The 24,583-nt window shown below is 46.3% G+C and overlaps 6 protein-coding genes across 6 annotated transcripts; 4 read left to right on the top strand and 2 right to left on the bottom strand.

Annotated features, from left to right (window-relative positions):
* Nucleotides 1-289: 289 nt before the first annotated feature.
* AOL_s00054g480 (uncharacterized protein) lies at nucleotides 290-1,192 on the top strand (the record flags this gene model as incomplete). Its single annotated transcript, XM_011121796.1, has 1 exon — nucleotides 290-1,192. One exon carries the CDS (start codon nucleotides 290-292, stop codon nucleotides 1,190-1,192), a length of 903 nt encoding a protein of 300 aa, XP_011120098.1.
* Nucleotides 1,193-1,598: 406 nt separating this feature from the next.
* On the bottom strand, nucleotides 1,599-6,301 carry AOL_s00054g479 (uncharacterized protein; the record flags this gene model as incomplete). The annotated part of the gene is made up of 11 exons (XM_011121795.1): nucleotides 1,599-1,868; nucleotides 1,929-2,918; nucleotides 2,977-3,885; nucleotides 3,936-4,662; nucleotides 4,720-4,877; nucleotides 4,933-5,129; nucleotides 5,184-5,418; nucleotides 5,480-5,716; nucleotides 5,778-5,853; nucleotides 5,932-6,102; nucleotides 6,177-6,301. The coding sequence occupies 11 exons, from the start codon at nucleotides 6,299-6,301 to the stop codon at nucleotides 1,599-1,601; spliced, it is 4,095 nt and encodes a 1,364-aa protein (XP_011120097.1).
* A 1,109-nt stretch (nucleotides 6,302-7,410) lies between these two features.
* On the top strand, nucleotides 7,411-8,994 carry AOL_s00054g478 (uncharacterized protein; the record flags this gene model as incomplete). Its single annotated transcript, XM_011121794.1, has 7 exons — nucleotides 7,411-7,512; nucleotides 7,582-7,704; nucleotides 7,780-7,798; nucleotides 7,872-8,150; nucleotides 8,211-8,577; nucleotides 8,645-8,838; nucleotides 8,900-8,994. The coding sequence occupies 7 exons, from the start codon at nucleotides 7,411-7,413 to the stop codon at nucleotides 8,992-8,994; spliced, it is 1,179 nt and encodes a 392-aa protein (XP_011120096.1).
* A 913-nt stretch (nucleotides 8,995-9,907) lies between these two features.
* AOL_s00054g477 (uncharacterized protein) lies at nucleotides 9,908-10,657 on the top strand (the record flags this gene model as incomplete). The annotated part of the gene is made up of 1 exon (XM_011121793.1): nucleotides 9,908-10,657. One exon carries the CDS (start codon nucleotides 9,908-9,910, stop codon nucleotides 10,655-10,657), a length of 750 nt encoding a protein of 249 aa, XP_011120095.1.
* A 516-nt stretch (nucleotides 10,658-11,173) lies between these two features.
* On the bottom strand, nucleotides 11,174-13,380 carry AOL_s00054g476 (uncharacterized protein; the record flags this gene model as incomplete). Its single annotated transcript, XM_011121792.1, has 10 exons — nucleotides 11,174-11,345; nucleotides 11,429-11,618; nucleotides 11,680-11,844; nucleotides 11,916-12,225; nucleotides 12,292-12,348; nucleotides 12,418-12,479; nucleotides 12,548-12,599; nucleotides 12,684-12,878; nucleotides 13,067-13,109; nucleotides 13,172-13,380. 10 exons carry the CDS (start codon nucleotides 13,378-13,380, stop codon nucleotides 11,174-11,176), a joined length of 1,455 nt encoding a protein of 484 aa, XP_011120094.1.
* A 4,752-nt stretch (nucleotides 13,381-18,132) lies between these two features.
* On the top strand, nucleotides 18,133-23,828 carry AOL_s00054g475 (uncharacterized protein; the record flags this gene model as incomplete). The annotated part of the gene is made up of 5 exons (XM_011121791.1): nucleotides 18,133-18,541; nucleotides 18,596-20,263; nucleotides 20,322-22,808; nucleotides 22,862-23,615; nucleotides 23,696-23,828. 5 exons carry the CDS (start codon nucleotides 18,133-18,135, stop codon nucleotides 23,826-23,828), a joined length of 5,451 nt encoding a protein of 1,816 aa, XP_011120093.1.
* Between the last annotated feature and the right edge of the window lie 755 nt (nucleotides 23,829-24,583).

Below are 24,583 nucleotides of genomic sequence, written 5' to 3'. Positions count from 1 at the left end.
TCCGACAAAGGAGCTTTCGTAATCGTTGATACGTATGCAATCCCTCGAACTTGCTCTGTGATATATTATACAGTGGTTGAGCTATGGCTTCTTAGATTTGTATATATATCCCCTTCGAAGCTTCGTTCTCGTTCTCCTTTATTTCAGTACCCTCAATCCTCATATAGATCAATTGTTCAATTAACCAATTGACTCCAACTCTTTCATCTTCTATTCATTCTCATATTGTGGCTTCAATACCCCCCTAAAGACTATCTCATATAATACAAAAATCTATATATATCCTACAATGGATCAATTGCAAGTCGACAGGTCAATGACCCTCCCACCTTACACTCCATCCCACCCCACCAAATTTGAACTCTCATACCCTCCTCCAACCCTTCAAAACCCCATAACCCCAATCTACCGCTCCCAATCCTTCCTCCCACCTCTCTCCGACGGCTCACCACCCGAATACCGTCATTCCCTCCAGACCATCGATTCAACCTTAAAACCCGCGTATATCCTCCACTTCGACGCATCCACCAAAAACACCATTTTAAAAACCCCAGAAGGCCAAAAAGTAACCTCGATATCCTTCTTAAAACCTCGACGACAAACTGTTACGACGTTTTTGACTTCTGATGTGGATGCTCAAACTCTTGCTGGATCGTCATTTACATTAAGAGATGACGAAGACGACGATAATAATGAAGATGTACAAGAAGAAGAAGAAGAAGAATATGCAGAAGAAGTAAACTCAATCCTTCTCGACCCCACCGTTCCAGCAAAACAAACAATTACACTATCATCCCATAAATACTTCCACACAAAGGGCACAAAATTTACAACAAAATCCGGTACCTCATACCGTTGGCAAAAGTCAATAAACCCATCGTCGACACCATCGATATCAAGTATAAAGGGAATACCAAAACCAACAGCACTACCGCACTCGACTTTCGTACTAACTCGTACTCCACCAAAGAGTCAAAGGACACCGGGAAGTACAGAAATAGTAGGAAGGATCAAGATAACCGAAGGGAGTTCTTTAAAGGCGATACTGGAGTTGAAGGGCGGACAGGAAGAATTACCAGAAGCGATGTTTTTGGGTAGTGCGATAGCTGTGTTAAAAAAGCTTGACTTGAAGGCTGCAAGGCAGAAAGCGCAAAGGTCTTTACCTCAGAATCTAGTGCAGATTACGTTCTAACGAATGCTTTTTTTTGGAGATGAATGTTGTCTTTGGTAGCGTAGTTCTTGTACTATTTCTATCTTTTCCTCTTTTTCTGATCTTGTCAGCGAGCGCAAGCGCGAATGTTTGAATTGCGAATATATTTTGATTACGAACACTTTTGTCACCATCAACACTTAGCATCTATCAACTTGTTGTATTTTCTTCGCGAATCCAATCCCCCCCTTACTAGGCCATCCAGGGTCAAGATATCCTGTTCAGCTATATATGAAGGTTCCATTGCATTGTTAAATTTTTTTGAAATCCAAGATCTCCCAGATATAATAAGATAATCGACAATAGTAGTTGGTCTAAAAGACTATTCATATTCATATCGATATAATTCCACATAGCCCTCAACAATTAGCCATCAACAGACTCTAAACTACGCCCTGATATCCTGCTCAAGCATTTTCCACCCTTCTGTCCTCCAAGGCGCAATCATTACACTCATCTGATCATGGTCAATAGTCCCACTCGCTTCAAGTGCCTCACAGAGGTCCTGAAGATCTGGCATCGACTTCGACAGCGCCAGATCCAATGCCATATTTGCTGGGAACCTCTCGTCAGACGTATCCGCAAGCGATTTCCAAGCTGCGCTATTCGATGGGTTGAGAAAGATTGCTGTTGTACAAATAGATGATGTATTCCGCCCCTAAAAATCCACTCTATTAGTAAAAGACCCACTGTGGCGTTTTTTCATATGGGTACTCACCGAAATCTCTCCCAATGTTAGTAATAGTTTATTCACTTTCTTTACATCCTCTTCCGGCCTCTTTCCGACGCCATTCACCATCTCCAGGTCTTCCATGACGGACTCGACGATCGCCTCGTCGCCCTGTAGGGCCCCAATAACTCCTAATAGCATCGTTGATTGTAGATGCTCTGGATTATTTTCAATACTGCCCATCAACTGCTGCATGGCCACCTCCCGCTCATCATCTCCTCCCTTTGCCCACAAAACCTGTGCCAATAATGCGACAACATCTGGGTTCTCGTTGGATTCTGTCAAAGCAGTCTTAAACATCTCCAAGCTCTCATCGATCTTGCCTGTGAAATAGTACGCCAAGCCAGCCGTAAGGTGTGCTGATAACCTGCACTTTGGAACCTCCAGATCTTGGGAAAGGTTAAGAGAGAGCTCTGCGCTCTCGGTCGCATTCTCGTAGTCCTTGAGACCAAGATAACACCTTGCCTTATCCGCAGTTGCCTGTGCATACATAATCAAATCCTCGGTTGCCTCGGACTCTTCGTATTTTGCTTCGAGGATGTCGCAGACTTGCGACAATTTTGCCACAGCGCCTTCAAAGTCCCGAGCACGCTCCTCATATAACGCAGCAAGTCGGAGTGATATTGGATCCCTCGCTTTCTGTTGAATCAGCTGGTGAGATGCAAACATTGGGTTTAGTAGACTCATCAGCGAGGAATCAGTACGGTGTTGCTCAAGGAGTACATCGAAAGTTGTGCTCGCGAATTGGAGTTTGACAAGGCTGGAGTGGTTTTCCGATGCCGAAAGTTGGAATGCATGTTCGAATAATCCTGGAGCATCCTTCGTTTGTCCGGTAGCAAGGGCTACTAGGCCTTGGCCCACCCACGCATGGGAATAGTCTGGGTCCGCAGACTGTCCGCGTGTAAAGGCGTCATTTGCAAGTTGATAGTCTCCATGAAGCATATACAATGTACCAAGATTAGTCCAAATACGAGCGTTCTATAAGCGTTTGTCAGTTATGTAGCCTGGCTTGTTACACGCTATCGGGAGAACTGACCTTTTCATTAATATTCAACGCTCTCACGAGCGCATGTTGGGCAACCCTGGCGTTAACATCGGACGTTACAATCCCCAATGCATTCCAAAAATCACTATTTCCAGGTTCAAGTTTGATGGCCCGCTTGAAACAGGTAATAGCGGCTTTTCGGTATTTTGTGGCACGATCTTCCGGGCACAACAGAATGCGGTACTCAGCGGTACCTAGATTATACCATGCGACGGCATGGGCATGTCGATCCTCAGCAGAGGCATATATACCCCGTTTATATGCCAAGACACTTGCGACCAGGCACTTCTCAAGCATTGGTAAATCTTTGTAGGTGTCAAGAGTTGAGGCTCCAACGCCGTCTGTCTCGGATAAAATATTGAACTCAGCTTTGTCAATATTCGTGCTGAGGATTTCTGAAACGTCATCTGCCGGGAACTCGTCAAGGAGACTCTGGACCCAAGAAAAGACGGAGCAAGCATCGCCAACTGCCTTCCATAGGTTGAAAGCTGCTGGATTTATTTTCACAAGCTGCTTGGCGACTTGCAAAGCCTCTCTAGCTGTGATTGCGGCCCTGCCAAATAGCCCAATATTCAAGTTATTGAAAGAGGCAGCGACAAGTGCTTCTGTAAGAGCCATGATAACGCCGAATTCATCCGGACGTTTCGACAATACCGCGCGATAGCCGTCACAAGCAGTATCATATTCTCCGAGCTCCAACTCAACATTAGACATCATGTATGTGATAAACCAGTTGTCAGGGTCAAGGGTCTGTGCTTGCTTGAAAGCTTTAGTTGCTGCTATGTATCTCCCCAAGCCGGAATACGCTTCTCCGAGGCCGATCCATGAGTGCACATCTTTTGGAGATGTTCGTAATGCGGTTTGGAAGGCTTGTATTGCAAGTGGGTAGTTTAGGTTGTTCTATGCGCTATTAGTCGTCGCTCCCGGTTGTATTACCATACGAAACTTACCAATTCTACGACACCAAGGGCAACCTGGGGCCATGATGCAGCCTTTCCAACTGTTGTCCGTTTCTTGTCTGCATCAGCTGCTCTCCTAGCCACGATCTCGACGAGCTCCCAGTCTTTGGTATCCGCAAAGTTCCTAGCTAGTCGTTCCGCTGCTTCATACTCTCCTGATGATAACTCAAACGCCTTTTGAAAGCACTTATTGGCCCGTTCAACATCTCCAGAAATATCGGCATAAAATATACCTAAACCTGTGAATGCCGGCGCAAAATTTGGATTGCTCCTCAAAGCCTGCATGAAGTAGTAGTATGCACCTTCACGGCTATCCCGCTTCTCAGGTTCCGAATCCCATAGGGCAGACCCGATTCTCCACAAGACTTGGGCCTTGAGGTCCCTTGACTGAGGATCGACCCCAGTTATACGCTCTAAACACCCTTGCAGTTCCCCAATCCCCAATTCATAATGTCCTTGTTGGACCTCACACCACGCGGCCTCAGAAACAACCTTTAGGTCGTTTGGGTTGCTTATTAGTGCCTGTCTCAAAAACCCTGCCGCTTGCTCAAATTCGCCTTGTTCTTCAAGAATGAGGCCGAGCCCGATCAGCGCACCAGTATTCTGAGGATTCCGTGTGAGAACATCCTTAAAAGAGGCAGTCGCCTCGTTGTGGTGGCGTGGGGCCTGATAATGAACCAGCGCTGTAGCAAGAAGAACTGCGATCGCATCGGAATTCCTATCAAACGTATATCAGTCACCCGGGGACTTCGCTTTAGGCGTGCAGACTTTATACTTCTGGAATTTTAGGCCACTGACTTGGGCCTGCCTAGCGACAGCAGTAAGGCCTCTTCGGCATACGTCGACCGCATTTTCGTACTCGCTCAGCAGAAGGTAATATTCGCCAAGTATCCGATGGCCAAGAATGGACGTTTTATCCCTATCCAACCCATCCTTTGGGGGTTCTTAGCTTTTCGCTGACTAAGTAAGGTATTCAGGGGTCTCATACAATAATGAAGTCGAGACGTTCATCAGGTCCGATATCTTGGATGAGGGAAACACCTCCTTCGTCTTCCTCCTGTTCCTCAGGCTCGACGACCGGAAACGGGGATATTTCCGAGTCGAGGAATGCTCGGAGCAGGGTTGCGAGGCCAGTGTTCGGGAACAGATCAACATAGTTCCTAAGCACGGTAACGTCATAGTCGCCTAGAAATCGTTCAGAAGCGGTGCGCGAAGAATTCCAGAGAGAAGGTCACTGACCAATACTGTTGACGTCCTGCCACTCTATTTCGAGTTTCCAAGCGAGTTCGTATGGTACTTTGAGTATTACGATTCCTTTTGCCCATTCCAATACCTTGTCGCGTTGCTCGGGTTTATCTGCTGCCCCGAGGACTTCGAGGTAGCTGTATCCGAGCTTAAGCTGCTTGGCTTCTGTGTCTCGTCTGACTTGGTCGTCCTTCGTCCAATCGATGATCTTTGTGTATAAATCTTGCAACTACCAATCGCGCTAGTGTTTAACAAATGTCGTCCAAATTTCGAATGGAGAATAGCCTTACGGGTGACTTCTTCCAGACCTCCTGTTTCACCTGGATGGTCACACTTCTTTCAGTCGCGCCCAAACGGGATTTCCTGGCAGCTATCTGGGTGTTGATAAGTTCCTTTTCTTCGGCTTCAACGATTTCGGCAAGTTTTTGATACGTGATATCCGGCGGAGGTGGAGCGTGTGTAGGTGATGCTTCGAGAAACTGGTATATGGGACTTTCCGGGAGCTGCAACCTTAAAGCCTTTTTTTGCTATATACGTAAAAATAGTATGAGCTCGTGACCGAAAGTTCGAAGGTGTGGCAAGGCATACCTCTGCTCGTGTGCCTCTAGCTTCGACGAACTGCAAGATTTTATTTATCAAGGTATCGAACTTCAACCGATCGTCTCTACGCCTCTAATTAGCGAGAGCATAAGTCGACGATATAGGTCCATGCCCTCACTTTTGCATGTGGATTACGGCTAACTCCGTCGCAGCATCGAGGTACTCGTCGACTTGTTGAGTTTCCTCGTACAACTGTGCTAGGCCTTGCCATGCCGGTGCTTCGGAAGGGTTTAGCTGTATCGCGTCACGGTATGATTTCTCGCCATCTTTGATCTCGTGGAGACGGAATTGGGACAATCCGAGGTAGACGTGTCTGTGTACCGTTGTAGAGATATTGGTTAGATTTGAGGATTCTGGTCCCGCATGGCCTGGGTGGTTAGGGTGTACCCCACGTATTGTTTCGGATCAGCTTGGACGATTTTGAAGGCTGCCTCTCGTGCATCCTCCCATTTCTGCTGGTCGATTGCAGCTTTTGCAGCCTTCAGCAAGGCCTTTGAGGCTGCTTTCGACATTTTGGCGTGGTTGCGACAATACAAAAGTTGGGTCGGTTAGCACAGCCAGCAATTGATTGATTGCGGTTTGCCCAAATAGCTTTGAAACGAAGTGAAGTCTTGAATCAAGTGAATCTCCGTGCTATGGAAAACAAACGGAAGCCGGACACGTTTGTGAAACGAAGTTTGATTACTTTGGTCGGACGGATATGTTTTCATTGGTATCGAAGTTACGTTTGTTCTGGCTGGAGGATCGAAGAAATCGACACTAACATTGCATTGGTTACCCCAGAGGATGTGAGACAGAAATAGTAGAGCACATGTCACCATTATATTGTATTAACCACACCAAAGATTACTCAAATGCGATAATATTATCTATTAGTATGTAAAAACACCTTATGGTAGAAGCTCGAGATCTTAGATAAGATAGAAATTATAGGTTCATCTACGTGGAAAGTACTATGTACTGTACTGTCCCCAAGATACTACCCAACGTATGGTACTATGGACGGTGCTATGATGCAAGCACCGGCAACCGGAGGTTCGCTGGAAGGGGACTAGACTCACGTGCAAACACGGTTGCGGTGCCAAGCGCGCCATCACTGCGACCATCCCGATGTGGTTGCCCTTCGCAGCAATGATGTTATGTTTTGGCGATAAAGTGCCTCTCCCTGTATCTGCCCCTGGCCCTATTGCCGGGTTGGTCATGAGTTGGTGACTGAGTGTTAACTAATGTGCTAGGTAATACTCAAGTAAAGCAAGGTCGGGCTGACGACAGCACCGACTGGCCTGTCTGGCTGCAAGTTGGGTGCCGGGCTGGGCTAGAATTAGCGTACTCCGTACCTAAGGAATGAAAGTAGAGAGAGGATTAGAGTCGTGTCAGGCTGTGTGCCATGCCATGCCCGCCCGTTTTCCGATCGCCTCTCGCTCGCCTTCCCCCATAAATGTCCCCCAGCCATTTCTGGTCTCCATCTCCCTTCTCTCTTCCCTTCACTTCACTTGACTTCACTCCACTGCCTGCTCACTACACTCTTGCATCTCCGTTTAGAAGACCGACCTTCATAGAACAAAGAATAAGAAGAAGACATAGAAAGTAGTTATTAGATATAACAAATCCTGTCTTCAAAATGAGGGTTTCCACACTCGCGACCGCTGTCGGATTCGCCGGCCTCGCCTCCGCCGGCGTCCACAAGATGTCCCTCAAGAAAATCCCCGTTGAGGATACTATGGTAGAACACAAGCTCCCACCACAGCTTTACTCCTGGATTTCCCTTCGCTAACATGGAAAAAACTTATAGCTCGGCCAGAACTTCCAAACCCAGGTGCAGGCTTTGGCTCAAAAGTACATCAACCGAGCCGGTAACCAGCAGGCATTCACCAATGATGTTAATGCTGACGGCGGCCACTCCGTCCCAGTCAACGTAAGCCGTCCTTTCGAACCTACGGAGTATCTCTTGATGATGTCCCCTGCTAACAAAATATACCGCTGTTAATAGAACTTCTTGAATGCTCAATGTAAACACCCAGATCATCTATACTTACGTCATATCTCCATGCTCCGTGGCTCACAATACTCTTTCTCTTTTAGACTACTCCGAAATCACTCTCGGAACACCACCACAAACTTTCAAGGTCGTCCTTGACACTGGCAGCTCCAACTTGTGGGTTCCATCGAAATCATGCTCTTCGATCGCCTGCTTCCTTCACACCAAGTACGACTCTAGCGAGTCGTCGACCTACAAGGCCAACGGCACCGAGTTCTCAATCCAATACGGGTCCGGAAGCATGGAGGGCTTTATCTCGCAAGATACCCTCACAATCGGTGACCTCACCATCAAGAACCAGCTCTTCGCTGAGGCTACCAAGGGTATGTAGTGACCAATGAGAGATCCCTTTACCCCCTGATCGAAAGCTAATGCACTTCCAGAACCTGGCTTGGCCTTCGCCTTTGGCAAGTTCGACGGTATCCTCGGTTTGGGGTACGACACCATCTCTGTGAATAAAATCCCACCACCATTCTACCAAATGATCAGCCAGAAGCTCGTTGATGAGCCAGTCTTTGCCTTCTACCTCGGAAGAGAAGAAGATGAAAGCGAGGCTGTCTTCGGCGGTATCGACAAGAGCCACTACACCGGTGACATCACCTGGGTTGATGTCCGCAGGAAGGCTTACTGGGAGGTCCCCTTCGATTCCATCTCCTTCGGTGATCAGACCGCCGAGCTTGATTCCTGGGGTGCCGTCCTCGATACCGGTACCTCCCTCATCACTCTCCCATCTGACTATGCTGAGATGCTGTAAGTGGTCACAATCCTAAATTCCTTTTGACACGACTACAAGCAGACATACTTACCCATTAAATAGGAACTCCGCCATCGGCGCCACCAAGGGCTGGAACGGCCAATACAGCGTTCCATGCGAAAAGGTTCCAGATCTTCCATCTCTCACCTTCAACTTGGGTGGTACCAACTTCACCATCGAAGGTAGCGACTACACCTTGAACCTCCAGGGATCTTGTATCAGTGCCATTACTCCTCTCGATATGCCAGCTAGACTCGGTAAGCCCCAACAAATGAATTCCATTCTGTAACTCGTAATGCTAACGCTTATCATGAATAGGTCCAATGGCTATTCTCGGAGATGCTTTCTTGCGCAAGTACTACTCCATCTATGACCTTGGCAACAACAGAGCTGGTTTGGCCAAGGCCAAATAAGATGCTCATATGCTCGCATGATAAAGGATATGACTTCTTTGTATAACAAACTCATCTAACCTGGCTCCAAATTGCATACCCTCGGACTTTCATTGGTGTTGTTGTTGCCTTTGTTCTTGAATTTTCTCTCTACTCAGTAGTCGCGGTGTACTTGACAACGAAATTATTTTAATGGAATGGGGAATATCCGGTTGCTTTCACATCTCTTGCATATGTATTTTCACGGTATTAGGGATGGCTTACGTACGATAAGGGACGGAATATATTCAATTTAGGTAGTTTATGGAATCTCAGCTTTTGAAATTTTAGTATCCTTCTGGATCTAGATCTCGCCCGAGTGATCTCTTCGACGCTAGCTAAGGTACTTGGTATGGTACCTGTCGGCGGCGCTAATGCAGAGTACGGCACCGGCACGTCTTGCCCCTCGCTTCTGCCATGCTGTACAACATTTGGGCCTAGAGCTCTCGATTTCGGTCTGAGTTTGACATAACGTCATTCCGTTCCTGACTCTTAGACCTCGAGCTATTAATATTGGGGAAATCGTCGATCATTCTCTGGGTATTTTTCCGTATTAGGTTTCGTCGAGTTTCGGGGCAGAGATTTACTAGAATCTTTGAATCGACCTCTAGCTCTTCTTTAGTTAATCTCGCATGTAGAAACATACAAAATCATTTCGCATCCTACCTACTACGTAACCAAACGTCGAATGATATCCGCTACGATAGCAGGACACCTTTCCCCTATAGACCGACAGCACCGCAATTAAAACATCCCTTTTGAACCTCTTAAATAGTACTAGTAGGTAACAACTAGGTATCAAATACTTACTTAAGTGCCTATTAAGTAAGTAAGTACCTACCTACTAAGTATTTGAATAGAACCAACCAAAAGATAATCTTGAACTATACAAACCATGACTTCGACCGTTAACTCAGATACCAATAATATAACAACCCACCTCCTCAACCTCTGCCCAACCGCCTACAAATCCGCCACAGAACACCCCTTCCTCACCGCCGCAGCCACAAACACCCTCCCCACCCCACTCCTCCTCCAATGGCTCCTCCAAGACCGCCACTACGCCCTAACCTACATCTCCTTCATCGGCGCCCTCCTATCAAAACTCACCATCCCCACAACCTCCAACCGACTTTCCACCCTCTCCTGGAAAATAGCCAACACACTCATCTTCTCACTTAATAACATAAAAACCGAACTAGCTTTATTTGATAAAGTACTAATTGAAGAGTTCGGTTGGAGTGAAAGTGGGGAGGTGGAAGTGTTACCGATCACGAGGGCTTATCAGGATATGTTTGCCGGGGCGGGAAGTGGGAAGGCTAGTTTGTTGGAAGGGATGGTGGTGTTATGGGCTACCGAACGGTGTTATTTTGATGCTTGGGGGGTTGCGAAGAGGTCTAGTGGGGGTGACAAATCTAGTACTACTGGTGAGGAGGGGAAACGGGAAAGTGATGTAATGACGAGGATATTTATTCCAAATTGGACGTCAGAGGAGTTTAAGGAGTTTGTGGATACTTTGGAGGAATTGGTTAATGGGATTGTGAAGGATGAAGGGGTGGAAGTGGGGAGTGAGGTTTGGGGAAGGTGTGAGGCAACTTGGAGGCAGGTGCTTTGGTTGGAGGAAGGGTTTTGGCCGGACGTTTGAAGGCCGACAAAGATAAGTATGCGAGCGTCTGCTCCGAGACTAGGCCGAAGCCAATGCTGGCATCTGGTCCCGAGACTAGGCCGAAGCTAAGGAAACAGCTCAGGATTTGGGGTAATTCTCTTGAGGGTCGGAGTGTAGGATACTAGGTATTTGTAATGAAAGGTACGATACTTAAGTAGTTACCTATAAGTATAGGGAGTAAGTTCGGCCGCTTTATGGTTTCTCTCTAGCGTACTTTTGGATACAAGACTACTGTCACCTGCGTTGTTGCACCAAAAATGCCACAAGCTTCACCATTGTTGTCTAGATCGATTGGTTCCGAAATTCATGATCATATCGATCTTAATTGAATTCATTATCACGTACCCATAAAAACAAAAAGATAACTACCTAGGTAATTACGACTATAATAAAAGGTATGTATACTTATGTATGCATTATCCATCTTCGCAACCGAACTCCCACCATTATCATCCTAAATTAATCCTGAAGAGACATCGGTTTAGCCATCTGGATCTAGATGGTATATCTAAACGACTCCGATCCTTCCAAGACCTTCTCCCCACGATCTGCCTTCTTATTAGCCCACTTGAAGTAGACAATAAAGAAAGCCGTGAGGAGTATAGTCAAGATGGCACCTGTAAAACAAGTGTACAACCCAGGTCTGTAGCTCGGAGCATCTTGAGGTCTATAAAAATATCATTCATGTATATCAGTATCGAAGCGTTACTCCTAATGATATCTTAACCTACACGGAGGGGGGAAACTTACCGGAATACCAAACTACCAATAATACCACCGACAGCAGCCATACTGACCATGATAGTAGATGAGAAGGCTCTCTTCCATTGGCCACGGACGTTGTTGGATTGATAGGTAAAGACTAATGGTAGATTTGCTGCCATTCCGCAGCAGGTCATGATCACACCGAAATATCTACCACCAACGTTTGGAGCCCAGCCTATGAGGTTGTTAGTAAGAAACCCCCCAAATTCTCCAATCAACTAAAACAATAAACTTACCCATAACGGCGAGTCCCATGATCTCAAGAACACAGTTGAAAATGATGAAAGGACCTCTGGCTCTGTAGTTATCGCTGACGTAGCCGAAGGTGAATTGATATACGGCTTGGATGATGTACGGAGGGGCAGTCATGAGCTGAGCCTTAGCAACAGAGTATCCCATTCCTTTAAAAGTAAGTTAGTTAGCATATATAAACCCTTCTTATACCTTTGATTGAAAAAAAAAGGAAACCCACCTTGATTGAGAATCAATGGCAAAAAGAAGGCTAACGCATAAGCAGGAATCGTGCACATGCAAATCATCATGCCAAAAGCGAAGCACTTCCAATCCTTTCCTCCCTGGAAGAATCGACTGAGGGTAAATGGCTCCAGTTGGGTATCACCACGATCGGCTTCGACTTTTCGGATGACATAGTTGACTTCAGATCGATTAAGGAAACCCCAGGTCTTATGGGCGTTCGGGTCATCGGGGAATGGTGGGATGAAGATGTATCCGAAAACTGCGATCACGCAGGTTAAGAGACCTTCGATGATAAAGATCCATCTCTATATCGTTATTAGCTATACTGGATCCTCCTCATAAAGACGGATATCTTGTGTAAAACTACTTACCCATCCAGCTAGACCACCAACGCCGTTCATTTGCATTAAACCGTAAGCCATAATTCCCTAGAGTAAGTACTCTATTAATACCCAAATCGTTTATCGCTTATGTCTGAGATGTGATATCAAACTCACAGTGAACGCATTGGCGACGGAGCCGATGACATAAAAAGCTGCAAAACGTCTTCCTAGTTCGTCTATACGTCCAATAAAATCTCATTAGGATATGACTTTCGAATTAGTTCTGGAATGCAAATAAACTTACATCGATTGTACCAAGTACTCAGAAGATAGGAAGCTCCAGGGAAATATCCGGCCTAGTAATTCAGGTAATAATAAGCACCGTGTATGTTTAACTTTCGCAAGCCTTTAGCTAATTAAACTCTAGCCGCAATACATACCTCCAAAGCACCGAGAATCAATCTCATTCCTAGCAACTGCTGCCATGTCTTCACAAGGCCCATACAGGTGACGCAGATTCCCCATAGCAAACAAATAACCGGCAGGAATACACGTGGACCGAATTTTCGACATCCTACGACTCCAGGCGCTTCGAAAAAGATATACGAGACGAAGAACATCAAAGTAGCGATCGACTAAAATATGCAGGCCGTCACTTGTTAGCTGTTTTGTATCACCTCAGAGCTTACAACAATGGGGGTCTCGAAATTGCAACATTGCAACACGGAAACCCTCGACTTAACTCCTGCGAAACTACACTCGAAAATGATGGATTTGATGTAGTTTAGACTACCTCGTATCAAGGAAGAAGGATAAAACTTACGTATGCATTATTTTTTGTATTCATACCCAAGTCCTTTGGCATCCTATATTGTGTCGAGGTTAGTCAGCTTTTGAATGTAGCGTCGGTGGACTCGTTTTGCCCTACCCTGCAACGGCTGCGCTGCCGATATTACTCCTGTCTATGATCGAAATGCAGTAAATTATACCGGTAATAATGACTAGACGTCTATCAATACGGTGTATGATTTTTTTCTGCTCTGCTTCGGAATACTCAATGATATCCGTGGCCTCCTCGGAGGCCTCAACGGCTTCATTGCCGTAAAGATCGGATTTCTTCTCGTCTGCGAAAGACATGTTGGGCAACTTAGAAGTTAACGCTCCTGGTTGTTGAAAAAAGAGTCTCTACAGAATAAAGTAAAAAAAAATTTAAGTCTGGTGAGGGGTTGACGCGATATATAGCGTGAGGTTCAGCGGAGTGGAACCAGCCTTTGAAAACTAGTCCTTAGCTTCGACGCCCCACAGCTAGTAGCTAGGGCCGGCAAAAGCTAATTGAGAAGTATTCTAGCAAAGGGCTGAACAACAAAACTCGCTGGCGGAGTACGCGCGTAAAAAGATAAAAAAAAATAGATAATGCCCCAAGCTTTGACTCAGGATCCAAGTGGGGAGCTTATAGAAAAGCCTACAGAGATAGTGAAAAAAAAAATAATGATTGGGTTCAGGGCGCCTTAATATACATATATGTGATGTGCAATGCAATGCAATGCATTACAACTTTTAAGTTTTCACATCTGTTTAGGACGATGGACAAGGGGACCCTCCCAACGAGCAGGTGGCCATTAATCCGAGCTGCGGTACCGTCCCTGACCAGCTGTATACCGTACGAATAGTCGTGGATGTGCAGGTGAAGTACGGATTTGCCGCTCTGGGGCCTCCCGCATTGGTAACTTTCTAATAACCGAAATTCGGTTCTACCCTACCGAAACAAGAAGCTTGGGTTCGTCACGAAATTCAGCCTGCGGTAACTTGACATAAACAATATAGATACTGTAATAGTTTGAAGAAGAATTTCGAGATAAATTTCGATACGAGGTTATAGGTCCATGTGTGCATGTTTAGTCAAGTCGGGGTTTTAAAATTTTTGTTTTTTGTTTTTTGTCTTTTTGAGGGGGCGGGAAGTTTAACGGTTTGCTGGGGGTTTTGCGCTTCATGATAGATTTCTCAAAGTCACCGAGCTGAGTATCAAGATTACCTAGGACCCATATATGCTAGCACGTGCGGTATCACCAATGCGTCCATCGAGACGACAGAAGACGCAGTAGAACCCACCCGATCTTCACTGACACACTTGGCTGCAGGAAGTGTGTTCCATCGACCAACACTTATCAGAGGCAAATTGCGATGCCTAAATGATTTTAAACCGTTATCGATATTAGCTAAACTTGTTCTGGATATAGTTTCTGTGAGTGGGCGGCGCTATCGATTGTGGCTTTGGTTGGGTACGTACAATATTGATATGTACAATGGAATGTGCATATGCGTCGCAGAACGGAAATCGATTTGGTGTTTCTGGGGAACTTTTAGTGTCTTTAATCACATCAATTGATCTTTTCCCGGGGTTTTTGTTCCAAAGTACCAAAGAATATAGTCTAGTGTGTTCTTTGTTAAGTAATTTGGGTCGGGTGCCATGGCGCCATGAATTTAGCTAGCTTGCCACACGAGACAATGTATTCGCCTCTAGCTTTTCTTCTAACGCGAGACATTTCCTCGACCCAGGAAATCAGCTGGCCAGGTCTCTCTTTTTAATTCGGCTAACCGGTATATATTAATACTAAAACAAATATAGGTTGCATATTTACGCGAGGGGCATTACCAAGTTTTGAATAGTTCTCAATCGATCAATTTAGTCGGTTTTTGATATCTTGATGTTTTGAAAGGTATATTGTAATGCTGTGCCGTAAATTTCAAGTGTCGATGGAGAAAGCTGAACTCGGGGTTACGTGATCCGAAGGGCTTTCATACATGTACCTTCGGATCCTTATTGTGTGCCAATCAACGTTGCAATAACCAGGATTCATTGCATTTCCATCACTATCATATGTTCACATAGTGGGTCTTGGGTGGGGTCTTGACTCTACTTTGCATTGGTTGAACAATCACTTTACCGCAACTTTTCCGCCATTCACCGGTTCAGGGAAAACATATTGATCCTATTGAGCATCATGCTGCTTTCGTTTGGGAGAGAGAGACGCTTTACAAGTAAATTATACTCAGCCGTAAATTTAGACTGAGGGCGGTATAAAAAGCTGGCATGTGTACTCCGTATATGTGTATAAAATGATGATTGAGGCCTAGCCGCGGCTTGAGGATTCGTTTGAGTTTTGCTTGGCCAATTGGCCAAGTAAACGCCACGACGCCAAGTAATTTGTACTTTCTCCCGGCCAATGTGTACTATGGTTGAAATGTCATTGTAGTGCTACTGCGTATGCTCTAGTGTCCGGGGATGGTTAGGCATATAAGATGGCCTGTATATTGATACATTCGAACCGGGTCTGGATTCATGAGTCGACAGGACCTGAGACCCCTCCCATCTTGTGTTGGCAGGTGGACATCTGTTGTAATGTGTTGTGAATCTTGGTGCGTTGCTGTTTGATAGTTTGTCAGTTTTTGGTTCGACACGCAACACAAGCTGACGGCACGGCAGGAACGCATTAAAACCATCCGATTTTTATAGCGTCAATGTGATCAACATGGAAAAAAGAACACTCGCCAGACTACAGAGACGTCAATCCTATAAGATATTCTTTTGGAAGTGTTAGAATAACATGGCAATTGATGTGTTTATCGTTTCTTAAGATCGATTAAATCTTGGTTTAAGACTGTCCGAACCAGTCTTTTTCTCCAGGAAGGCCAATATTAGCCAATCTCGGGCTATCACTCCATCACTTTTCAGAAGTCTATAAAATTATAATTAGTAATGAAGAAAGCGATACAAACCTCCTATCATACTGCCATATTGGCTATGAAATTGATTTCAAATTAATATTTACCTTCAAACAATTTTTTTTGTTGGATCCATGGAAAGGATCGTAGGGGAAGTCTACCATGCTGCAGGTGTAAGATATATTATCACATACGAACGGCAATTCCGTTTTCATACGGCAGAAATGATGGAGCAATCAATATTAATCCCGGGAATTGAAAGATATTCAAAGGCACGTAAATTTGATATCCATTGCAGCTCAATCGAGGCTATTAAAATCCAGCCCAGAAGATTACATAAACCTATATTAAGATGTATGACGGGCGGGGCTCTATAGCTCTAAGCCGGGCGGCTTACTATCAGCTTCGCTTTCTGGATGATACCGAGCGCTTGGGCTCGCGAGATGGATAATATAATGCACACTTACTTGGACATACTATATACACCAATACTCCAACACCGTTATAAACGTCTACTCCGGGATGCATCGATATAGGAATGCTAAGATGGCCATCCCATCATTCCTCAATTGCAGTTAGAAGGCCTGTGTTTTTGGTATTCAACAGCGAAAACTATATATAGGAAGCGGGAGAGGTGGGCGGCTATGCAAAGAGCTATGCAACAATGGCTAATTGATCATGATCCCAGTACGCACACACACACACACACACAAACACTGTGCCGATATAATATCACGATTGTGACAAAATACGATTTAGCCTCATCAAACAATCACAACTTCAATCCAACATGCAACACGGGCCAACTTCAACATCTGGTGCTATATTGAGAAAGATCTAGATGATTGTCGGGCAAAACATCCCAGGGACCTTCCCAACTCGTCTCCCCAACTTGACGATTGCGGACACCGAGGTCAGCCTCGAAACTCGGATCTCTTGCATCTAAAGTATTGAATCGACCGCTGTGCAGGTGCGGAACAGGTCAAAACAAAGAACATCGCACCCCGCCAAGCATAACAAATTGGTTTACAACAGAGGCTCATGCCTGCCGCCCGCACGCATGCATGTGGCTGCCAAGTCTGCGGTCCAGGACCCGTCGCAAGGAATGCGCAATTGAATTTACAAGGTGGCGGAGCCCTGTAAATGATATATCTTGTGAAATGCTCTTTACGTTCGAAGACATGTCCAGAGGATTCCTCATCGAAAGTGCCCCGCAAATGCAGGCCTGAGGCGGCAGATATTGGATACCAACAACAGACAAACTTAAGCCTTCTCAGTGCCTGTTAAACGTTAGCATCAACGTGTGCCAAAAAGTACCAACTACTTTCCGGACTTATCTAGCCAGCCCCTGCCCTGGAAGGGTTGTCCATGCGACCTACGCGCCGAGCCATCTTTTTGCCCTCTCGATCACTCGGCCTCTCGAATTTCGTTCTCTAACTTACTTACCTAAGGGGTGAGCCCCATCTTGCCAGAAACCTCAAAAGCCAAGAAGCTGCTGGATTGGATTCTTGTCTCTGGAGCTTGTTGTTTTGCCTCTATGCTTTCGATTTGAGTTTTCCTGTTTGGCAGACGATCTCGATAGTCCAGTCTAAGTTTTCCCCCGGCTTCAGCTTCCAAGGGCCCCTTCGTCCTCGTCCGATATTTTCATAACATCAGCTAAAATCGACCTTTGGCCTTATCGTCCTCGTTTCAGCCTTTACCCAAACTGGACTGGTTGGACCTCGTACTTTGGAAACTACATCGATAACTATTCGTGCTGGATATCACAACTTTACTTTCGTGCATTGTTCTCACAAGAAGGCAACGAACGGCCTGTGCTTTCGCTTAATTGCCTGTATCGTGACCTCGAATTCTGCAGAATCTCTCGCTGTCCTTCAGCACCGGCCTTTAAGGCTGCTCCAACGAATGCGAAACCCCTCCGAGTTGTTTTTATAGTTTCGCACCCAGATTATCATGATACCTTGAGCCGTCTATGTCAGTACCCTCCGGACTTTACCAACAAACGAAACCATGGAGCCGTGCTGACTTGGAGTCGGCAGATTATAGTGTTACTTTGTGCATTCAAAACATACGACTGCATTCCCTAGATCTCGGACTTTCCTTGGGATCACGGAGTCAGTGGTTTTCAGATCTTTAGACCAAAGGCCTTAGGCGGCGATCAATAAAATGGACCAGCCACGACCCCATACTTCCCATCCAGCCGTCCCAAGCACACCTGGAGGTTATCCTCGAATTGATACTCAGATGGCAAATGCCGCATTCCAGAATGTCCCGCCAGCATATACGGCGGCAGCACCGGGTACCTTACTTATACCTCAGTATGACCCTTCGCAACCTGCGTCGTATGCATCAAGTCCGATAGTAGGCCCATCTGGAAGACCGAGAGCAGCGACAAATACCGAGATACCATCATCAAATCTAGGGAATCTCGGCAACATGACGCCAGTGGCGCTTTTCTCATCGAGTGCACTTTCAAGAAACCCACCTCCACGGCCTCAAAATCCCACAGGACTAAACCCTTTACCTATGCAACAACCGCGGCATGTTTCGACACCGTTGCACTCGAACCCCGATGGTACGTAGACGGAAGTGGCAATCAGGTTCGGCTTCGCTAACTTAAATGGTGCAGTTTCACGACCCCTTCAACCAAACGGCTCAAATCCAAACCTCCCATTTGGTATCCCACCACCTCCCCCTAAAAACGAAAATACTTGGCAATCGACTTGGGGTAAAACACATGCAAGAGAATGGGAAAGCCGACCTACGATTCAGACGACGTTCCAAAACACTTATCACCCACATGGGATGCCCTACCAACTTCCCGGGTCACCTCTCACAGCGCAACCACCGTCTCAAATCAACTATGCACATGCCCCAATACCACATATCCCGCCGCCACCATCACATCCGGCCCCTCCTCTGCAGAGTAACCAATCCCTTCAGCCATCACAGCTCGTTAGAGAAGCATTTCATAGGACTGATTCAGAACCTTCCGAGGCATCATCAGTGTTCTCGAAGCCAGAAATAGACGAAGCTATGACGCCTCTTACTCTTCACACTCCTTCTTTGACACGGCATCCGCATGTTCTACCTGTAAGAAGCGAAACCCCATCCTCATCTGCGCCGCTGTCTGCAGAAGATATCGCATCGTGGACGATCGAAAAAGTGACAACCTTTCTGGGCGACCACCATTTCGCAAAGGAATGGCAAGATGCGTTTCGGAACCTGGACATCTTTGGCAAAGAGTTTTTGCTTATAGGCCAGGTTAATGGCTATAATCTCCTATATAACTCAATCTTACCTGAAGTGCAGTCTCTATATGGCCAATCAGCAAAACAGGATCGGGAACGCTATGAAGCACGAAGGCTCAAGAAACTGGTGCGCTCTTTAGCACCCGCTATAGACGAATCACCCGTTACTGGATCTTCGTCAGCGCCTGATAAATCACCAACTCTAGCGCCGTTAAGCCTTATAAAGCGCCAAAATAGAAATAGCACGATCCCACCCGGTAGTGACTGGGCTGAGCAAATGCGTTCTGTGACACAGCCTCCGAGGACTAATATCACCAAGTCAGCACTATCTTCTTTAGACTTTGGCGGAAGACGGCATTCGCCAAGTAACTCTGATGTGTCGTTGCCACTGCCGAATGCGCCTGCTCTCCAACCTAATAGTAAACCTTCTATACCTGGATCGCCTCAATCGTCCCCATCTCCTATTCATGCCACACTAGTCCCACGGCATGGCTATTCGAATTCTACAGATTCAACACATTCGAGGCCAGAGGGTTCTCGATTAGTTAGCGATAGTATACTGACGAAGAATCGGCCAAAAGGGAGACCTAGTTTTGGACACGACTCCCCAGATATTGGGAAGGAGTCAGTCAAAGATCGTGGAAAAGCAATACTTGGTAGGATCGGCCGCTCATGGGGTAAAAAACAAAAGGACGAATTCGATGAATCGCCAACTAGTCCAAATCAATTTGGAATGCAGCCTCCGAGTATGCCCTATATCAATAGCCATAATAGAAGCGACTCGTCTTTGGATAGGCCGTCCTCTGCTACGTCTATTATGTCGGAATACGACACAAAATTCCGAGGAAGGGGGTTGCTCAATCCAGGACCTTCGGTCAAAACGCTTTTGTTTTTTGTTACGACTAACGGCAAGCAGTTTAATCTCTTGGATTTAACTCATGCAAAAGATGCGGATACTGTTAGGAAACTGATATGTCATGTCGTCGGGATTGACGACTGGGAATCAACTAAGATTTACTTGACGGAGGTGGGACAAACCGAGCATGGTAAAGTCATACATTCTCGATAATCGGAGTGAGGCTATTTTTCTAATAACAAATCAAGAGGCACCTTTGACGGACCAAATGCTCATGTTGAGCCGACGGCATGGCGACAACCTTGCATGTGTCAAATTCTATGTCCAGGAACCTGCCCCTCCACCCGGGGGCAAGATCATGGGCCTTGGAATTAACACTAGCGTCAGTGGGTCGAATTTGCAGACACCGATTGTTCGCGCGCGCAGCCAGTCGCCTGTACCACCTTCACCATCACGCAAACAACACGACGAAGGCACGTTGACCGCGTTAGAAAGAGGTAGAATATTGTGGCCTGAGGAATCCCTAGAGAGAAACGATCCTCAAAGAGCGGCTTCCACGGGGCCGAAGATCAACATCACAGAGCCGATTAGCGCTCGCCTCAACGCAGAGTCGATAGACACCGCGTTGGATGATATACGATCGAGGAGTCCAATCAACGTAGGCAATGGGTTTGGTAAGAAGACTCCCTCCCATTCGAAGGCTACTTCGATAGACCTTCCCATCCACCCTTCACCGGGAGGGGAGTCAACACTGCCATATCCAGATTCCCCGGTGTCTGAAAAGACGTCAATGGTACCCCCATTGTCCATGCCAGCGGAACCTACAATGATACCTCGCAAGGCAACCCCACAAAATAATGCGACCATGACTTTCGGTGAGCTCCATAAGCAGCGTACGATGACCATGGAAAATCAAAAGTCTAAAATTAGGAGAAAAGATCATAGCATTGATGATACAAAGACTACATTAAGCTTCACCAAAGTAAGCAGTCATGTTGTTGATTTTGACCATCCTCGAACTTCGCCGTTCGAGGATAAGAGGCATTTCGAAAACGATGTCAAGCCGGAGAGGGACAGTTGGAAGCCTCTCCGGAAGCCTCCGCCGCCTCCCAGTGTTGAGTCCAATACTCAGCGGGGATTGCCGTTGTCCTACAGAAAGCCAATAGTTGATAAGAACAAGCCATCTAGGAAGAGAAGTGTGAATCAAGGGAGAGGAAGCGTAGCGGGGAATCAAGAGATGTCGGAGAAAGGAAAGAGACAAGGTCTTCAAGTGGATGCGATGTCAGCGAGCGGAATTGCGGCTTCATTGGCTAGTGCGGGGCTTCAAGGTGCTGGCTTTGGAATGACTATGGGAAGCGTCAAGCCCGGTGTGACCAGGAAAGGCACGCAGGGCTCTGATGCTTCTAGTAGCAAGTCCACCCCTACCTCGCTTCCGCCACTGACGTTGACATCAGGAAGAGCTATGGCGACAGTCAATTTTGACAAGGTTGGCGGCGGAAGCCCAGGTAAAGGTGGGAGCCCAAGCAGTCCAGGTTTCACATGGGGGAAAGGAAATATGCTGTTCAAGATTCCTGACTATTCACAAGAAGCATCTCCTGAGGCTATAGATGGTAATACTACTTCGTTCTTACGGCCTGATTCGATGTACTGTGGAGGGGTCTCACCCGCAATAAGTCCTGGAGCCGAAAACCCGCCACCCCTGCCCTTCAACGCTGGTGATTTCCACGATCTCGAAATTAAATTTACACAGACCCCAACAAAACCTGGAAAGGATGACTCGGACGACGACTCGGATGACGGACTCTTCCAAAAACCACTAACAAGAGAACAGAAAGATTCCTCTGAGAGCCCTGTGGAAAAAGCCGACTCATTAAAAGGAGAAGCTTCACAAAATGAAGACGATTCTGGAGACGACAGCGACGACTTCTTCCAAATCCCTATCCCTGGACGTGGAAAGAAAAGCCCGGAGAAACCCAAGGCCAGCGACGACGAGTCAAACACTATTCGCAAAACTGTTGTATTCGGATCCAAGGATTCTTTTATTTCGCCAATTCAAAGCTCTGCAACCCCCGGATCCGACGAACGAGGATCTTTGTCATCACCCTTCCCGGAGTACGAACAAGGCGACGATAACGTTAACATATCGCCTTCACCAATTAAGAGCCGATATCCTCGACCGGAATCTTTCAACGCGGATGATACTAACGTCTGGGCTTCACGTCCCCCTGCGGAGACACTCGTTCACCATCTCGACGCATACTTCCCGGATATTAACTTGGACGAACCTATTATAGAAGAAACCGCCGTGGTAAACGACGCTATAGCAGAAGAGAGCAACTCACCTCCCGCATCCCCACTTCCTAGTACTTCTAGTCATTCCACCACGATGAATGCCCTAAATCGCAGGGCAAGAGAACAACAACCACAGATGGTCACTGCATCTGAGATTCTTAGTAGAACTGCTGAAAAGTCCCTCGGAAAACAGGGCCTGGGTAGGATGAAATCTATTCGTGAGACCTTTAGGGAAGCACATGACATGAAGCGAAAGGTGCCAAGTATTATAGGAACTCAGACGGGTAGGAATGTCCGAAACAGTACCGTCATGAGGAGAAAGAGCACGAAGATGTTCGGCGCCAAGCTCGTAGAGCTTCAGGCCGGTGCACACGCAAAGAAGATTGCATCTATCGCAGCTGCAACTGCTTCGCTAGATAATAGAAGTGGTATTAAGAGACAAGGTAAGTGAAGTCGCCTGCCATATTCAGGCTAAATAGAGCTAATGTGTCTACAGCCACCTTCAAATGGTTCAAGGGTCAACTTATCGGCCAAGGAACCTATGGCAAGGTCTACCTGGGTATGAACGCTACGACCGGTGAGTTCTTAGCTGTCAAACAGGTAGAGGTTACACCCAACGATTCGCGCAAGGCGCTCATCAACGCACTTAACCAAGAAATCGAGACCATGAAAGATCTCGATCACGCAAATATTGTGCAATATCTTGGTTGTGAACGTAAAGAGCTGTCCATCAGTATTTTCTTGGAGTATATTCCCGGTGGATCGGTTGGGAGTTGCCTCAAGAAACATGGAAAATTCGAAGAATCAGTCGTCAGAGATTTGACAAGACAAATGCTTGACGGACTGGCATATCTTCACAGAGAAGGTATCTTGCACCGAGATTTGAAGGGTGATAATATCCTCCTCGATCTCGATGGTACATGCAAGATCTCCGACTTCGGTATCAGTAAGAAGACCGAAGATATTTACGGTAACGACGCTTCAAACAACATGCAAGGTTCTGTCTTTTGGATGGCTCCAGAAGTTGTCAACCCGAAGAAAGGCCAGGGTTATAGTGCCAAAGTCGACATATGGTCTGTCGGCTGCGTCGTGCTGGAAATGTTTGCTGGCCGAAGACCATGGGAAAATGAGGAGACAATCGGTGCGATTTTCAAGATCGGCTCCGAAAAGAAGGCCCCTCCAGTCCCCGACGATGTCTCTCAGCACGTAACCCCTGAAGCCATCGCCTTTATGGCTGATTGTCACACAACGTAAGTCCTCCCATATATTCAAGACGCAGATCGATCATCAATCCATTACCACGAGGACTAATAATTGGCCTTTATTCTAGCGAACCTTCTGAACGACCAACTGCAGAAACTTTGCTTACACAGCATCCATTCTGCGCCTTTGATCCTAATTATAACTTTTTGGATACAGCACTGTATCATAAAATCTATTCCTTTGTTAACACAAGCGTTTGAGGAAGCAATCTTTAGCGATGTGGATATATTTTTTCCGTTCTGGCCACTTTGGCAAAAAAAGCGATGTTATCTTTCCCACAAATATTTTTCCCTGTATTATTCCGAATTCTGCTGTACCTATATATGCGATCCTACGCCCTCTTGTTTTTTATGCACTCGAATTCCCTGTGCTTGGGGGAATATAGCTGGCCTTTCCCAGCAAGGACCCCATTCCTGACGGATTAACGGAGTATGGGAGACATTGGGTAATATAAATATATTAGCGTGGTCCATGGTGCAGGTCGTTCATAATTACCGCACGATCCAAAGTTTATGCGAAAACGTGGAGGAGGCAAAATGAATTGATATGCTAAGCCCATCTAAACATAGCCGAACCAAGATGCAGGGTCTTTTCTATGCCGCCTATATAGAAGCACTTATGATTGTATGCAGGCCTGAAAACAAGGGAGGCTGCATGCTATCGTTGGTGTTGAATTAGCACCGGTGCAGCATATATGATGCTAAAAACAACGGAATTGCGGCACTTCGACCTCATTAAGCCATCTAGAAAACTGCCACACTTCCTGCATACCCTTGTGGTGGCGTCGATAATCTGACATGATAACATGATTTGATCCGTTCTACATCGTATAGAAGATATAGAAGTGGCCGACCAAGAGCTGTCAAGCTTAGGCTAAACCATGACGCATTGACAATGTTGGAATTTGAACCTCTCTTTCCAAGAACCTCTCTTCTTTAATCGAGCCGAGTCCCAC

This window comes from Orbilia oligospora (genome assembly GCF_000225545.1).
Source record: "Orbilia oligospora ATCC 24927 unplaced genomic scaffold scaffold00054, whole genome shotgun sequence".
In the NCBI taxonomy this organism is placed as follows: Eukaryota; Fungi; Ascomycota; class Orbiliomycetes; order Orbiliales; family Orbiliaceae; genus Orbilia; species Orbilia oligospora.
Note: the sequence above shows the minus strand (reverse complement) of the source record. Positions and strands in the feature narration are given on the sequence as shown.